The sequence below is a fragment of the Vidua macroura genome, chromosome 6 (genome assembly GCF_024509145.1).
Source record: "Vidua macroura isolate BioBank_ID:100142 chromosome 6, ASM2450914v1, whole genome shotgun sequence".
NCBI classification, from domain to species: domain Eukaryota; kingdom Metazoa; phylum Chordata; class Aves; order Passeriformes; family Viduidae; genus Vidua; species Vidua macroura.
The window spans coordinates 26,885,374-26,902,827 of record NC_071576.1 but is presented as its reverse complement, the minus strand read 5'-3'; the positions used below and the strand labels follow the sequence as shown (position 1 = coordinate 26,902,827).

At 36.2% G+C, this 17,454-nt stretch overlaps 1 protein-coding gene across 1 annotated transcript in view; it reads left to right on the top strand.

Annotated features, from left to right (window-relative positions):
* NUBPL (NUBP iron-sulfur cluster assembly factor, mitochondrial) overlaps window positions 1-17,454 on the top strand; it is an 80,490-nt gene that overhangs the window by 37,872 nt on the left and 25,164 nt on the right. Inside the window, exon 7 of the mRNA XM_053981546.1 lies at window positions 12,658-12,751. Coding sequence (XP_053837521.1) covers window positions 12,658-12,751 — 94 coding nt within the window. The remainder of the gene's footprint in view (window positions 1-12,657; window positions 12,752-17,454) is intronic.

The following is a 17,454-nucleotide window of genomic DNA, read 5'->3' as shown; positions in this document are numbered from 1 at the left end:
TGAAAATTATTCTTATTGTAAATGTAAAGAGCAAGTGAAGAAGGAGCACTGCTGTGAAACTAGATGATTTTTTTTTTTTGGTGTGGATTTTATTTTTAACACTTCTTGGTTTAGAAAGAGATGAACATTGAAGGCATTTAACGTGTATTATGGCATTAAATTTTCAAGACAGGAAAAGAGTGAGATGGTGCAATGGGAGATTTTAACAAAAGGGGTAAGAAGCATAAATAGCTCTTTGTTTTTCAAAATTTTGTAGTCTTTTTGTGTTCTAGTACAAATGTAAGAGTCTATGCACTCTTGTTTATCAACAGAAGATATGTAGCAGAAATATATATGCTTAGTGCAGATTAATACTGTATTCCTCTTTCTATGTTTTGTGTTTTGGCAAATATCCATCCATCTTAGGATACTTGGTAATTTCAAAACTGACATGTGTTTCACAATATTCATGTGTTTATCCAATTTATCTCCAAGTAATTGAGGCAGATAGTCAGTAGCAGATATTTACAGTTTGCATTTCATAGATCTAAACAAAGCTGCTATATGTATATGCTTATATTATAAACAACAAAGATTGTAGTTTTTTGCTATTTGCAGTGCCTAATTCTAAAATACAGTACTCTTACTTAGAGTGTTGCTACAGTGGAAAATTTGCTAGCTTTTCCACAATTACAAAGATAGTCTGTTTATTTCTTCTGTTTTGAGATGCCCCAGCCTGAGGTGGATATGGAGATGGTTAGTTCATGCTAAAGTCTACCACCTTATAGTTTTGGCAAAAGGAAAAAATTAATCAAAGCAATAGGAACAGTTGCATCTTTAGGGATTTGGAAAGCTTTTCTGGTTTTATTTTTGTGATCTAGAGTATGAGAATGAAAAGATAAGGACATTTCATCCCTAAACAAAATAATTGGTATTAAGTATTTGTTCTATTTAGAAAGGTCCTTTGCTATTGGAGGTATTTTGAAAAGAGGAGCAACACTCAGTAATAAATAGTGACTGAACTGCCAGTGCTAAAACTGCACTAGGATATGCCACTAAGACTGCATCTACAGCTGAAAGATGGTAAACAATAACTCTGAATGCGTGTGAGATTTTTCTTAAGTCTTTAATAAGCTTTCCTTTAAATCAAGGAAGATCAAGTTTTGTTCACTTGTTTTATCACTGAAATAAAGGAAACTGTTTCAAGGGTAAGATAATGACCCATTCATGACTTACAAAAAAGTTTCTAAAAATTCTTATGCTCATTTTTTGTTACGTTTATTTTGCTGAGACTGAAGGACAGATAAACTAGTTTCTTTTCCTTCCAAACCGATTTAAATCAGTGGAAGTCTGTACACTAATTTCTACACCATGGTTCAGCTGTAATGTTGATGTTTAGAAAAGCTTGCTACAGGAATTTGTATAATCATCACTTATTTGCTCATATGTTAATAATCACCTTGAAAGGTCCTGTCTGTTCAGAGAGAACTGCCTTATCCAGTCCCGATCAGTATGTACATATTTAAAAAAAAGTGATGGTACTTCTGGGACACCAGATGCTGGATGTTGATGCAGAGATGTACTGTAGCCAGAAGTGTGGGAGATGACAGAAAGCTCTTTCTTTCCCTCCTCTGTCTCTCAGTTCGAGTACTTCTGTTGTCACCCTTTGACTTGCGTGTTCCTGTGTGTTTGGGGTGGGTGTGACTGAACGAATACGGGCTTGATTCTTTTTGTTTCCAGCTGAAGCTACAGAACCTGTTCTCTTGCCTTTCTTCCCTTAATAAAGCAGGATCCATACAGTTCCCTGTTGCTTTATTGGCTTGCATTAGCAGCTGATATGAAAAGGGATTATAGTTGCTGAAAGGAATTGACAATCATAGAGAGAAGTGTTAAGAAAATCAGAAAAACCCAAAAACATTAGCACATCTTACTGCTGAACTGGAAGCATTTGCAGTAAATGTACTTTAAATGTCTTTGAGGATTAAAAAAAAAAAAAGGCAAAAAGCCTAACAGCATAGTGAGAATGTATTTACAGCAAACATTTCTTGGCCTGGTTCCTCAGCTGTCATGGTTATGACTGTGCAGTTACTGCTGCTGTGGGAAGAGGCTGGGAGAGTGTTTTCTTTGCTCTGCTTCCAGTAGTCTCATCTCTCACACATATTACACAGGTATGCATGTGTCTGCTCTCCTTTGCATAAAACAAATGCAAAACATGCAACTGTTTTGCTGGCTTTGTTGACTAGACAGGAAGAAATGTCCAAGAGCTCATAATATCTCAAAATGGCTGTGCTGGGGTTAGATTTTTAAAATTTTTCCCTCAAGGTTTTAAGGGAAAGAGGTTTAAGGTTTCTCTGCAGCAAAGTTCAGAACTTTGTGCCTAAATGGCATCCAGCATCATTCTTGGAAAGAGGTAATGATTTAACCACGATTTGAAATGTTTGCTAAACAGGAATGGTGGTGGTAGAAGAGGTAGGGAAAGAGAAGTCACTGCTTGTTTTCTTTTCTAAATGAAACTTCCATTATTTATGTAAACCTTTAAAAAAAATAGGAGGCACCTAATGCTACTCTTCTTTCTCTGTTCTCCACTAATAAGAGGGTTTGTTCTTTGTTTCTAGCTGTAGGTTAGATGCAAAAAGGGATGTAAGCATGGCTGTGCTGTGCCTAAGAGGCTGGTACCCTGCCTGCAGGAATGAAATCTTAAACCAAAGCTTAGCCTGGAGCCACTGCATACCTGGAGTGCTGGGAGTACATCACTTATCACTCTCTCTGGTACTGAGGGATTCCTTTGCCCACCTGGAGGTACCTTCAGACTCTTTGGCAGTGCTGTAGCAGAATAGGTGCTATATCTTGGAGTGCTGAAGTTTAGAGCTTGGTGTGGGATAAGTGCAAATTAATGGTGTGAGTCAGTGGGAGTAGTTTGCCAAGTGGAATGAAGTGGTGCTGAAGATGTTGAATGAGAGGGCTATAAGGAAAGGCCTGTGGGCTCACTTTCTGTCTCTGTCCTGGATTTCAGCACCTTAATGTAACCTTGTTGGACATCTGTGTGGAGTGAAGATTTAAAGCCAAAACTGAACATCTTCTGTTACGTGCGAACTTCCTTCTTTCAGCTGAACTTCACTTAGAGACCTATTCTCTGTTCATAATAACAGCCTTAGAAGCCTGGAGGTGAGAGGTGCAAGTTCGGTTATGTTAGCAGTTTAGCATTTAAGGCTGTATTACCTGCTACCCTGGGGAGTGCCCTGCAATCCCATGCAGCAGTCATAACCGTCTGCACTACAGCTAGAGATGCAAGATTCCTGAGGGCAGGACTAGATGTGTGAAGGGGGAGCATGACCAGATCTGTGCAGGATCTGTCTTTAGCTTTCTAGGTGAATACCATAGCTGCCAGCCTTATATAGGATCATGGTGGCTTCTGTGGCTTTTGCATTTTTGCGTGCACAGTTTTATCCAGCTAAATACCACCTGCCTGGCAAGTGAAAACTGACATCTTGCCATTCATAGGTAGGTTCTCTCATGTGTCTAATTGTGATATTAAGCAGTTGCTACTATAACAGCAGAACCACAGGCTTTGCAATTTTCTTTTTGGTTTGATTCTTCTGTTTTTTAATGGCCACGTATGCTCAACTTTGTGTTGGGTTCAGCGTTGCCAGTGGCAGGTGCATTTAGAGACTGCTACATTGGGCTTGTAAGACTTTCTCCTTTCCCACAAATGTGTGTATAATTAATGGATCCCAAATTGGCTTCAGGTTGAAATTTTATGCTCAATGGAGATTTTCTATTTCCTTTCCTGAGCAGTCAAGATGTTTGGGAGAATGTGTAGGTGGAGCTCACCAAAGCTACTGTTTGATCATGTTTTGTTCCCATTTTTCAGCTGTTTTTTCATCTTTTTGATCAAAATAGAAGTGGAACCTTGCTACCTTGGACTATTGATTGAACTTTGACACATTGTTTAGCATTACACATCAATTTTACTTATTTAATAAAGATGAATGTAACTATATAAACAGATTTTAAAAATTAATATTGAATTAATATATGTTAAACTGATTTCACAGAGTTGTTTCTTTTCTTTTTAATAATCCAGCTTGCATTCTGTCTGTTGGAAGCTGACAGACTGATCCTTCACTCAAACCATCCTCCCATATCTCTTTTGCTCACAGAAAATAACTGCAGATATCCAAGAATAGCAGCAGGTTTTGTACCAGTATTCTTTGTAGAAAGTGATTATTTCTCACATCCCAAGTGATTGACACAAACGTAAAGTAATTGTGCTTAAGGTACCAGAGATTAGTGTCATGGGGCTTTTTTCCCCTCCCCCTCCCTAACAAAGGAAAAAATGCTTTTCTGTACTATTCATGAAGCTGTAAAGGATGCTTCACTTCTGTGTTTTGCTCCATCAATAGTATCTTGTAAAAGAAAGATTATATTCTCCTAGCAGAATGCTGCCTTTGGAATCAAGCTCTTACTATGGAACTAAAGTGGGCACCCATTTAAAATTCTTTTTTTGCTAGATTTTTTATTCTGTATAAAAAACTATTAAATAAGAACTGGAGCTAAAGAGAAAGCTAGGAAGTGAATAAAAACTGGAAGACTCTCCACTGCTTGGCACTAATCTCTGGATGTCCCTGAGACTCATGGTATCAGCACCTTCAGCAAATTATTTTAATTAGGTTTAGAATACAAGTAACACTTTTATTGTTGCAGATTCATAACTGAAGACGCTAGTAAATGCAAAAGCATGGTTCTGTGGGCATAGCAGTTATTTTGGCAATCTATAATTTCACACTTTAATAGATTATCTGTGGTCTAATTAATTGTAAAGGCTTTTACTACTCCAGGAATATGACATTCAGCACATCTTTAAATTGTGGCCATGGTATATGTGTGACTGCAAAATATGTATAGTTTTAAAATTTATTTGTTTTTACATCTTGTTTGTGTCATTAATGCTCTTTCTGTGTTCTGCTATTTGTAAGGACAATGTATATGCAATTTGTCTAGCACCTTTCTGCCCTAAAGGCAATTTTTTTGACAGAGAGCATAGACCAACTTCAGAGTCTCAGTCCCCTGGTCATGAATCTTCTCTGTTTGCCCTCATACATACTCTTGCTTACATTCATTTCTCACACTCTTTCATCTTCTTCAGTCTTCCTGTAGAGTTGAAAGGTTCTATAGTTTGTGCAGCCTTGTTGTTACTTCTTGTTGGAAATATTGATTTTTGTGCTTTGAGGTAATTCAAGCAGACTCTCCAACACTGGCTTCATTTGCAAGGGGTAACTTTTTTGAATTCAGTGACTGCTGAAGATATACTTGTGAATTTAAGTACAGAAATTTTGGAGGACAAATTTTAATCCATATTTGTGAAAAACAGGTTGTTTAAAGAAAAGAAAATGAGCATTTTATTATTTAAAATTCATGTTTCAACTTAAGACTAGTTACTTTAAATTCTGATTACTTCTCACCAGGCATAAAATTAAGTTCTATATTGAGATTTACTGTCTTTTGGCCTCTGTTCAGTGGTCTACATCTGATTGATTCTGTTGCAGTTTTTCTGTTGCACTATTTATGGTAATACTGGAGGGTTTTCTTCAGCAGCATTTTTAAGTTACTTGAATAACACCTATCGTGTTACTTTCTTCAGTAATCCTTTTTCAGAAGGCCTTAGACTGGCCTCTGTAGAAGTTCCCTTTTCTGTACAAGAAAAGCATTGTACATTGTGGTTGAGAAACAGAATTTTCTGACATTTTTAATCTAATGATTTTTAGTTTAAGTGCCGATTTAAAATCGTTGTTTCAGTGATGGTCATTAAATGATACCTACAGTAGTCTGTTGGTACCTCAGTAAGGAATTTATAATTTTTTTTCTTATGCCAGAAAATGAACCAGAACTTAAGAAGAAAATTCAATTTACTTCTCAAGCAACTTAAGGAAGTTAAATAACTTATGAAGTAATATAGGAACATGGCTTTCCATTGCATAGTTTAAGTATTCAGTCTTAAATTATATATCAGCTTTTAACATCATTACTGACGTACAGGCATATATACATATGGGGAGTGAGCTTATTAAGCTTCTCCCTTTTTATATTTGTTGCCAATACTTATAATATTTCCTTCTGTTGTTGTTTTAGGGAAAATCTGATTCAGACAGCTTACATAAATTTTATGAGCTTAAGTTGGGTCCTGATAATACTGCCTTAAAAATGTGTTATTTGGCTTTGGGTTTGATAGCTAAGCAATGATTTTGCCTTTGTGTATTAGTAAGGAGAACTCAAAGAGAATTTGTGGCTTAGATGATGTTTTTAACATAGCTGTATCAACCTGGTGATTAGTTTAATTAGAAGATACTAACCCAGTTTCTTCTGATTTGTTTACCTTTACCTAACTTTTGTGCTTAGTTTCATTGCAAAAAGACATAGGAATAGACACTTGCTTATTCTGTATTTCTTTTCCCGTTGTCATTATTCAGCAGCTGAACTACAGGCAGTTTTGTATTGTAGAACCTGGGAAAATAACCCCATGGTGTATTTCTGAAGAAAGGTTTCTGCAAATTATGTATTGCAGACTGTTGTTCAAGGGTAGAGAGAGCAGCAGACCAATGATCAATCTCAAGACTGCATAATAGAAGTTTGCTTTCCAAACTGTCATCTTTAGAGAACAGACTCTGGGAAATGGGAATCACAGCTCACAAAAGCTCTTTGTAGTAACAGCTTGAACCTAGAGGAAGAGCCTTTTATATGTGGTAGTGATGAGACAGTCTTCATCAGAATTATTCTTTGTCCATCCCCCCCAGGGATTATCATCCCAGGCTCTTGTGGGCTTTCCAGACTGCCCACAGCTGGGTTCCATCTTCCCTTCAAGCTGATATGATGTTGACTGGGTTTCCTGAAGAAGCTTGGTGTTGAGTGCCTTCCTGTCTCCTGGAACACCACACAGAGAATAACCTCTTTATTGTTGCTTTCTGCAGGTATTTAGCTTTGTTGGTTATACAAATGAAGGTGACAGAAAGCTTCAGGTTACTGTGTTTGTCTTCAGTTCTTAACATTATTAAAAGCCAACAGGGAGGAAGAGGAGGAGGAGGCCAATTTCAATTTCAGTTGTTGAATTGAGCAGCACACTGGCATTCTTCCTAGAAACATACTTCTAAAAGTTACTCTTAACCTATAGAGAGAAAGAGTAGGAGAATTTCCTTCTCCTTGTGGATGTCATTGTAGCAAACTGTTCTTATGGTTCACCTCAGTTTCTCTCTGAACTTGGCACAGCAGACTGCTCATAAATACCTTAGAGGGAATTTGAACTGTTGCAGTGCATCTGTTTTTCCTGGTGTTACATTGCAAGGCTTTGAGATTGGTTGAGCATTAGAGGACAAGTCAAAGGGGCAGTTGTGTTTGTTCAGAAAGTGTCGAGTTGTGTTAAGCACTGCGGCATATCCTGTTATGATTCTACCAAAGAGAAAGTTTCCATAGGGACTAAAAATCTTCTGGATTATGTCTGGGGAATGTCTCCTTTCTTTATCGAATACTTTTGAAAGTACATTAAAAATTAGATTAAAGTGCCATGTTTCATTATGCTGTTCCTAAATTATCTGTTTGCTTATACTGTGAAACTGTTTACTTGTTCCTAAAGTTTGTGTGTGTGTCTAAGCAGCACTTTGTAAGTAATTTTTCAATGAATTATTTTATCATATTATAATTTTACCATATTATTTTCAAGGGATTGTTTTATTTTAACTCATAAGTACATGTGAATAGGTATATAAATCTTCATTTAGGAACACAATTTCTTACCTTTACTTTATTCAGCTGTTTGCCTGTATTAAGTCATTAACATACAGACGAAGTAGTTAGGAGAGGAGGATGGATCTGGCAGGAATAGAAGTTAAGCTGCCTGCAGTATAGCTCTTGCTGTTTTTCTGAGACTGGTGTTCAGTTTGGCTGGCTGCTGCCAAGTCTGCACCTGCATAATGCTTGATTGTAACTCTGCATGTATTCCTCTTAATAAGAACAAATAAATAATATCTTCTGTTATTTACCAAACAACCAAACATGAGGATTACTTCAAAGTCATAAGTGGCAATCCCTCTTCTGTTCTAATGCTTTATCATTTCTGCCTGATGCACAGAGGATGCTCAGGCTTCATTCCTCAGCAGAAATGTCATCTATATCTCTGTGTTCTACCTTGGGTTTAACTTGCTCTTTAGAACCCCTACTCAAAATGCATATCTGGTATTTTGATTATGGATTGTCACATAAACAGAATGATTGATTAAAGTAATTTACATAGAAGCATTCGTGGGGTTTCTAAGCAAGGGAAAATACACAGAAGCACATGGCACTTAATTACTTTGCTTAACAATAAATGTCAAGTTAAACCTTTTTTAAAAAAAGATGAATGCTGTGCTTAAGGAAAACACAATTACATTTCAATGCTTTGAAATGTTTTACACACTGTATACATTAGAGGGGCAAAGACATTAACACCTCTGTACATGCAAAGGTGCTGACAGATTTCAGATGCTACAAGGCAGGCTTTTGTAGCCCTGTCTGCCTATTGCTTGCAAAGGGAACTCGTTTACTGTAATGTGCTGTTAATCTGAGCTCATTTTCCTGTGTGAAACCACATTTGCATGCACACATACTTCTTGGAAGTCATTGAGAACATGAGAACAGTGGTCCCGATTTGGTAAATTGTTGCATATAAAGGATATAGGATTTGCATTCAAATTAGTGTTTTATATCACAGCCTGATTATGTGGTCCATTTTAATAATGTTGAATTAATGGCAAAAGTAGATTTCAAAAAGCTACTCCTGATTTTATGTTCCAGTTCTAAATTTTAATTAAAAATGTCTTTCCCCTCTTTATTTCTACTATGCTGCAGTTTAGTAGCAGACCTGGAATTTCTTCTTCCCTTAAATAAAGTGTACACTTCTATAACAAATTGTACAAATTTCAATTCAAATTCAATAATGTGTTTAATAAAAGATTTTCATAGTGCTCTATTCCTGTGGGAGGGTAATGGAGGAACAACTGAATGACATCCAATCCTTGCAGAATAAAAGCAAATAAGAGGAAGTCCACAGTGAGAAATGGGGTTATGTGCAGCATTCCCCAGCCAAGTCTGAGCAAATCTATATGTCTAGACACTACTGCTCACTACTAGGCAAATAGACTAGCTCAGTTCTTTGCAGAAATTTTGGCTATATCATTTTGGTGCAGTTTTCCCTTCTTGTCCTGAATTACAAATGAAAGAGAGGAAAATGAAATTTTGAGGATAATTACTTGACTGCATTCAAGATAAAAAACAAGGTTAGTAGTTTTGATTGGAAGTGGTTTTCCAATCTAGTTTGCCACCTGACTTTCACCAGCAGTGGCATGGCTCAGAGAGGTTTGTGGAGGGTAGTTCTTATATATTCAGTAATTAGGGACCTTGGCATATTTACAATGTCTTTTTTGGAATTTGTGGGGCAAAATCCTGTCTTCCTCTTACTCTACACAGTGGCAGTATTCCTCTCCACTCCTGCTGGAATGGTGTAGCTTCTCCATTTTTCTGTGCTCAAATTTTAAACTATTAAAACAGAGTACACTTAATTTGATAGGCAGCTAATTTCTTTTTCAATCCATGAATTTGAAGAAAATATGTGAAATAAGATGTTTACACTGCCATAAATTAAATGAAGCATTATAATTTAATTACACTATGTGTTAACAGAGTATTTTTCCTGTTGCCTAGCAATGAGATTTACCATGAGATTACTAAGGTAGTTACTTCTAAGGTAGTTTGAGGCAGAAAGCTCTGGTGCCCTCTGACTTCTGTACCCTTTCTCACCTACTACAATATGGGGTAAATTTTGAAAGTAAGTTCTTGAGCAAAACTTGGTGTATCCCCACAAATCTGAATGGAATCTAGGAAAGGCTTTGAGCTGCTGGCGCTTGCTCTCACCTCCAGTAGTGTTGCACAACTGTAATGCTTGGTACATTGGATGGTCACATGGAACTTGATGAAGTAGACTAATGCTTGAAGAGGTTGGAGAACGAGCAAAACATTTGGTAAGGCTGAAAAGAAAAGCTCTAGGTCAAGCCCAGAAAGTCACTTTTTTCACAGGAGGAGCTAGCTTAAAGTTAGGGTCTGCAAGTATATGCAAAACCAGAAGCTTTTAGCTTGAGGAGAAAATATTTTTCATTCTAGTTACCACTGATAAGGGTGGGATTTAGATTGTTTTGTACTACTCTGTAAGGCAGTGCTGTACCTAAAAGGACTTGAATGTGAGCTCCTGGAGAAAATGGCTGAAAACTACTAAATATCCAAGGTTTTTTTCCAAGAATGTATCCAAGAACCAAGTGCTTTTGCCAGAAAAAGTAATTAGAAACTGTGTTAGAAAGATAGTAGTGCTATGCCATTCATAGATGTGTTTTCAGACTGCATCTTGCTGCAAGGTAGAAAGCAAAAAACTGATTTATTGGTTGTATTTTGTAGAAGCATTTAAGGAAGGAGAATATGAGTACTGAAATTGTGTTATAGGTTGTGTATATATATATATGTACTGAACAAAAGATGCCAGAATCAGGCTTCATGAAGATGGGGGGGGGGGGGGGGGGAGGTATTTTGAATTAATCCATTAATCCTTTTTAGAAACTAAAACTGCCTATACCTACCTAGCATTTCAGAATGGTTCTGATTATTATGAAAGATCTGGATTTTGCATATTGAGATGTATGCATGCTACTTACAGAAGGTCTGTGTGTTTAGTTGCAAATCTTCAAGGAATATGGCTTTATTCATGTTGTAAACTACTACATCTATATAATTTAAATTTCTTACCTTTATAATGGTTGACTTTTAATTAAGAAGCATAGAAATTTGAAGTTCCTGCCTTCATGTGAGCAAGGTAGTTTTTACTGGACAAGGAGGCATTTATTGGCACTGGCATTTATCTGGTGAATAACTAAACAAGATTAGTTAAGAAAACCAAAGTGAAAACCAAACTTTTTTTTTTTTTTTCAGATAAAACAGCTTCTCTACCCATGATTGTTTCAGTATGTGTATTTTTGCACATATATGTAGTTTTTCTTTGGAGTTATGTAGTCTCAATATGATTATGAATGGCAATTGATTTTAGAAGTCTGCTAGATGTATGTCATTTTTTTTTGACAAAATGTGGCTATTATAAATGACACAGATCAATACCAAATGTGAAAAAATGCAGCATTTACTGTGGTTAACAGAAGTGGCATTTCCTGTTTAGCCAGACTGTCTTGGGCATGGTTTAGTGTTCCTGCAGCCTTTGTATAGAAAAAGAGAAAAGTGAGGTGTGCCTGAGAGTCTCTAATTTAGACACCTAAAGTTAGAATTTTCAGCTAACCTTTTCCATCCCTGTTCTCTCATAAGTGCTCTGAAGTATTCCTTTTTCCTTAGTCTGCCTTGAAAAATTCCATTTCTCACCGGAGTGCTTAGTGGGTTAGTGATCTGGATTTCACATAGGATGTGCTTCCCTAGAAGCACATCATCCATATAAGAACTGAATGAAAATGAATGAGTGTTGCCCTGACAGGGTCTAATATACCATGCAATAACTAGGGGACTGGCAAAGTGTTGATTATTTTTTGCTGTTAAAATGACACTTGAGGAAATGTGTAAAATACAATGCTCTAGTTTGGCATTTTCCTGTTTTAAAGCAGTTCATACAGTTGTATATGTTTTATGAATCAGAAACATAGCCTGTAATTCCATTATATCTGTTGGGAAATGTTTAGACAAAGTACAGAGAACTCCATTATATATACTACTGTATATATACTATATATAGGTACACAAATGCTCCATTATATAGAGTAGGCCTAGGATCATTTCTGTTCTCAGTAAGAGAATGTTTATGTTGCTGCACCACGCTCTAGGGAGAGTTTTTTGGCTCTCTGGAAAACCTGTCCTAGTAAAAAAACGTAAGTAATCACAGCATTCTCATAATGGAGTCTAGTATCTTTAATGGGTGCTCTCATTTGATATCTAGCAACAATTAAACTTTTAAAATTTTTTAATGTTAAGAATGTTGTCACTCTGTATAATTATAGCTGGTGATCTTAATTTAACAAATTTGGGGTGTTCCATTTCTTTATTTTTCTTTTCTCCCAACACCTCTTTATCCTAGGAAAAAAATCCAGTACTGATAGCTCTAACCTCATAACAAAAAAACAGGAAATAAAAAGGCTAAATATGTATGTAGTAAATAAACAATGTAGTTTCGACAAGTGATAAGAAGGAAGGAAAGTAGTCTTAAATTAATGGAAATAACTCCTAAGTGATACTTGTTGCACAAACCCCTAATTTTTAGCCTGAGTTTTACCTGACATTTGCTTCTAACCCATGATTAAGCAGCTTAAAGTAAACATCTTAAGTTACTGCTATTTTTTGGGAGGGGGAAATAATTAAATAATAATTATGCCAATGAAGTTAATGATAAAGTTGCACTTGTAGTTTTGAGTGATCAGGAAAGATTGTGTCTCAGGAAAATAATGTCTTGATCCTGTGCTGAAAGTGTGACTAAGAGGGCATCTCATTATTATTCTTCTAGAGGTCTTTGGTTCAGTTGTTTACATTACAAGAAACAAGGACTTCACTAAAACACAAAGTGCCCTAAATAAAAACACGTAAATCTCCACATATGTTTATATTGTTGTCTTCTAGGTTGACTGGGGTCAACTGGACTATTTAGTGATTGACATGCCACCTGGGACTGGAGATGTACAGCTGTCAGTATCACAGAATATTCCAATTGCAGGTATGTATATTGCTTGACTGTTTCAGAGATTTGTAGTTAATTAAGTTCAGTAGCTTTAGAAAATTCTTGTTTTAAAACACTAGCCAAAAATTACTTTTATTTTCCTTTCCAGCATGCTGAGGAATTGTTTTATCAGTTGTGTGGTGTTGGAAACATTATCAATGATTTTTAACATGTAGACATTACAGTTGTGTTACTTTCTTTTAAGCTAAGTTTTGAAAAGATGGAGAAGTCAGCTGTAACTCTTGAAAGAAAGACAGTCTTGCCAAAACCTGCTAAGTTCTGTAGTAGAAAATTTCCTTCTCTGTACCTACTACATAGTAAAGAGAATGAAATAAGAGTGATTCATACCTGTTTTCTTAGGTACAGTACTGGTAGGTTGCTTGTGTCAGTAGCAAAGTGGGAAGGCCTTTAACTCCCAGGGTTTTAAACAATGAGGTGAAACGTGACTGTGGCACAGAAGTTTCTGGAAAGGTAGAATTTCATTAAATAATGTACATAAGGGCAGTAAAAATATGCAGTTAAAGAGTTGTGGCTTTATTAGGGGCTTTTTAAGGTATGATGGCTATTGATAATTTCTCTTTACTACAGTGCACCTAAATGTCCTGATTTAACATATAAATGCTCATTAGACTCTTGATTTTTCAAGGGAGTATTGTGCCCTTTCCCCACAGAACTCTGCACTGCTTTCAGGAATGTGAGTGGTTATGGTAGTGCACGAGGTCCTCTGGGACAGAGAGGTGATGGAAATTTACTTTAATCCTGTATGTCTTCTAAATTTTGCTGATGTCTGCATTTTATTTGAATTCTGAAATGGCTTCACTTTGTTCCTGTAGTTATTCAGTTCAGCTTATTTTTTCATTAATCCTAGCTTTATAAAATCAGGAGTGATAGCATCACTTTACATTTGTATTTCCCATTAGTTGGTTTTGTTGACTGTGCTGAAGTTGCCTCTTGCAGTTTAAAGAAAGTAATGCATTCTTCTTTTGATGAAGACAAACACAGCAGACAAAGAGTGATGAGATGTAACTCCCTGTGTTCTTACTGGCTTGATGAATTTGTGACTTAGGAAGAGTTTTCTCTCTTGCTTATTGTGGCTATTCTTCATCTGCACTGTAAGGATGTATTTTTGTGTATTACAGCTTGAACAACTTCTTTCTTCTTCTTTCTTCTTTCTTATTTTGCTCATTACTTGCTCTCTGTCTCTTCTCTCAAACAATCCATTGCCTTGTTTAGCATGGTTTTATTTTCTTCAACTTGGTTCCTTTCAAGGATGTGGAAGAGAATGTTACAGATCTTGATGATTATATCTTTGGAGCAGTGTACAGAATTCTGTTGGTTTTTGCAATTTGTATTTTCGAAGCGCTCTAATCTTTTACTTTGTTACAGAAAGTATTTGGTGTTGTGCAACTCTATTCCCTTTCTGGTTTTCTTGTTCTTTCTTTATCCTTTGAAGATGCCTTGAACAGTCATGGTATTAGTGGAAGAATTTCTCCATTTTTCCTCAGAGACAACATATGTACCTTAGTTTAGTAAATTTAAAGTGCATTATCTAATTTGCATGAAAGTTGTTCTTTGATTCACATTCATGCATATGTGAGATACAGCATTTGCATTACAATTCTTTCATTATTAATCTGTGGCTTCCTCAGGATAGACAGTGTAGAATATTTTTATTTTGCCTCTAAATAAATTTACAAAATCTGCACACATATTATTGCCAGCCACTTCGAGAATTTTCTGTGAGTGGGAGAAGGAACACTGGTAGAGATGTTTTCTTTGTGGCAGGTTTGCCCAGATGGGGCATGAAAAACTAGCTTTACAACATCTGAGCGTTAGAGAGACACTGCTAGGATATGTGAAATGATACTGGGTTTTAATTTGACAAACTGTTTTCTTTTCCTGCATCACAGGTCTCATAGCTTTCTTGAGTCAAAAGGAGGCTAGAGGAATACTTAATAGGTGTAAGAACAACTCCTGGAGTCTTAAAATTCCAGGAGTCTTTAAAGAGACTGTCAGCCTCAGACAACCTTGGCTGGAGCAGCAGTTTTGTGTGGGCACTTTTCCTTTAAGAGAAGGTGGAAAAGGAAACTGCTGTGACTTTTGGTTTTATTAGTCTTAGTTGCCTTACAAGTAAACTTTTATTTAGTGTCTTATTCTTTAATCATCTGTAACTTTGCTCATGTTGCAGTCATTCTTCAACAAACTCATAGATGAGGAATGTTATGATACCTTGAAAATGTCATACCTATTTCTGCATAAACACCACTGCTTTCTTCAGATGCAAGTTTGCTTTCTAAATAGAAATCCAGGGTCAGTCTGGAAAAAATGGCTTTGTTCATGTCCACTGTTATTGATTCATATTGAATTCTACTTCCTTACTTCTACTTTATTCTTCTGTTCCATCTTTTTGCATGAACATAACTTCCAGAAATGGCTTCTTTAGCATGTATTGAGTATGCATGCTTGGAAAAGTTAGAAACATCCTTACACGTTTTCCATCTTTTTAAATATTTTAAAAACAGAGGGTTTCAGCTGACGTTATGATGTTTGCTATCAAGATACAGTGTGAACTAATGATATTATGAAAGACAAGGCTTGTGATTCCTTTGCATTATCTAGTTGCTAAATTGAGAAATCTAACTCCATGGATTTGTTTGATCATTTAGCTGAAGGAGCCATAAATTTAATAAATATTATTGAAGATGGATAATTAGCCTCCGTAAAGACTGGGAGAGCAGTTTATTATTCTCTCCCTTCGGAGCGGGAGGGCTGCGTGGGAAGCAGCAAGAGCATCTCTGTTCAAGAAGCAGTCTCAGAGCTCTGCACAAGCATTTCTGCCTCATGGAGAAGCTGCATTGTAGGGGCTGACCATTAAATTAGGCTGTCTGCTGCCCTCTCCTTATTAACGTTTAAGTGAAGTCAGTGTTAGTGAAGTGTGACAGCTTGACAGCTCTAGAGACCAATCCTGTCTCAGCTGGCAGAACCAGCTCCAGGTCAATACTGGAATTGTTCCATTTGCTAAAGGTTTGTCATATCACCCTTTTCTTTGGATGTTGAGGTGCCATAGCAGTGAAAACCATTAGAAGTATACATCCACCCAGTGGGAAGCTGACTGAGACTAACAAAAAATTTCACATCTTGCTGAGCAATCTTTTAATGATGACAGTAATGAGTATTCAACTGACTGTGTTTGTAAAGGAGTCGGAAAGGTAAAAGGCTTCAGGTGTTATTTCAGTGCTCTTAATTTTCCCACCCTCTGAAAGTAACTTTTTTCCCCATACAAAGCACATATTATAATCTTTGTAATAATAAGCTCTGGAAAGGTTGGTAATAGGAATCAGAAAGACAATTAGTCAAGATCAGCAAAGTGAAAGCAATGTGAATACTATTTTATTTCTCAAGTTCTATAAAAGCAAAAGCATTGCCATTGCTAGTCATACAGGAAATTACTTTTGTCACCTGTCAGATTTAAAATCAACATAACATAGAGTTTGTGCCATTTTTTAATTGCCTTATCCTAGAAATAGTGTAACTTTTCTGAATATTTGCATCTTTCAGCAATTTGTGTGTCTTAATTATCTCCTGAATGCCTTTTTCAGGTAGGGCTGAAATATTTATTAAAGGAATTTTTGTTAGTTCAAATATGCATTTTTAAAGAATTGTAATTAATAGGATTAATTTTGGCAGCAGTTATTTGATAGATTATTTTGAATAAAACCAAAAAACCATATTTTTGTCTCTACTGGTTAAAGATTAAAAATCTTATTTCTATTCAATGTACATTGAATAGGAGAAAGTAAAGGGATGCCACCAACTTGAAGACATTTGGCATTTTCCAATTCCTTGTCATATGACACACCAAACTTGCAAGCCAAATTATTTAGTCATATCTGTGGCAGTGTCATGTTGACCAGGGTGTAGCCTTGTGCACAACTATTTCATAGCAATGTGTGGGACTGAACAGAACCAGATCTTGGCTCAATATATAATAACATACAAGAACAGGGAGTTCCAGGTGAGGAGTAGACTGCCTCTTCATAAATGAACATTAAAAAAAGTAAATGGAGAATTTAAAATCAGCTTTAAAGAAATACTGTTGATGTTTTATAAAACTGTGCATGATTTAGCATGGAAAAGAGTTGTGACTTGTATAAGGGTGACTTTTCAAGTTTTCTGAAATTGAAAGCTGAGTAGGTATGGTGCTGATCTCTTGTCTTTTCTGAAGAGAAATGATCAAAAAAAGCCCAGTGCTACAGTACAAATTGTGTGTAGCGTACAGATTAAGATGTATATCTGTATTCTGTGATTGCTCTTTGTATAAGTGTTTGTTTACCCCTTGTTGCACATTTCTTACTTTGGTGCACACCACAGATGCAAGGCATCTGATCTTTCCTTTTGCTTTAATGGTAATATACAATGTTTTTCTCTGTTTCTGAGCTTGTTTTCTTCTTCTGTGGTGAAGGTACATAATTAGTTTCTGCAATAAGTTTTTGAAGCTGTTTTATGGGAGCCATTTGGGTAATAGTAAATTTTACTTGATCTAATTCTGAATGGCAAATATTTTTAATCTCAAATTTTGATGTAGATTTACTCTTCATGCTGTATTTTGATGTTTAGATAACTGCAGGAAGGGAAAGGCAAGTGGGTTTAGGATAGATTGAAAAACAGAAAAAACCCCAAGTCACACAAGTGGGGATTTT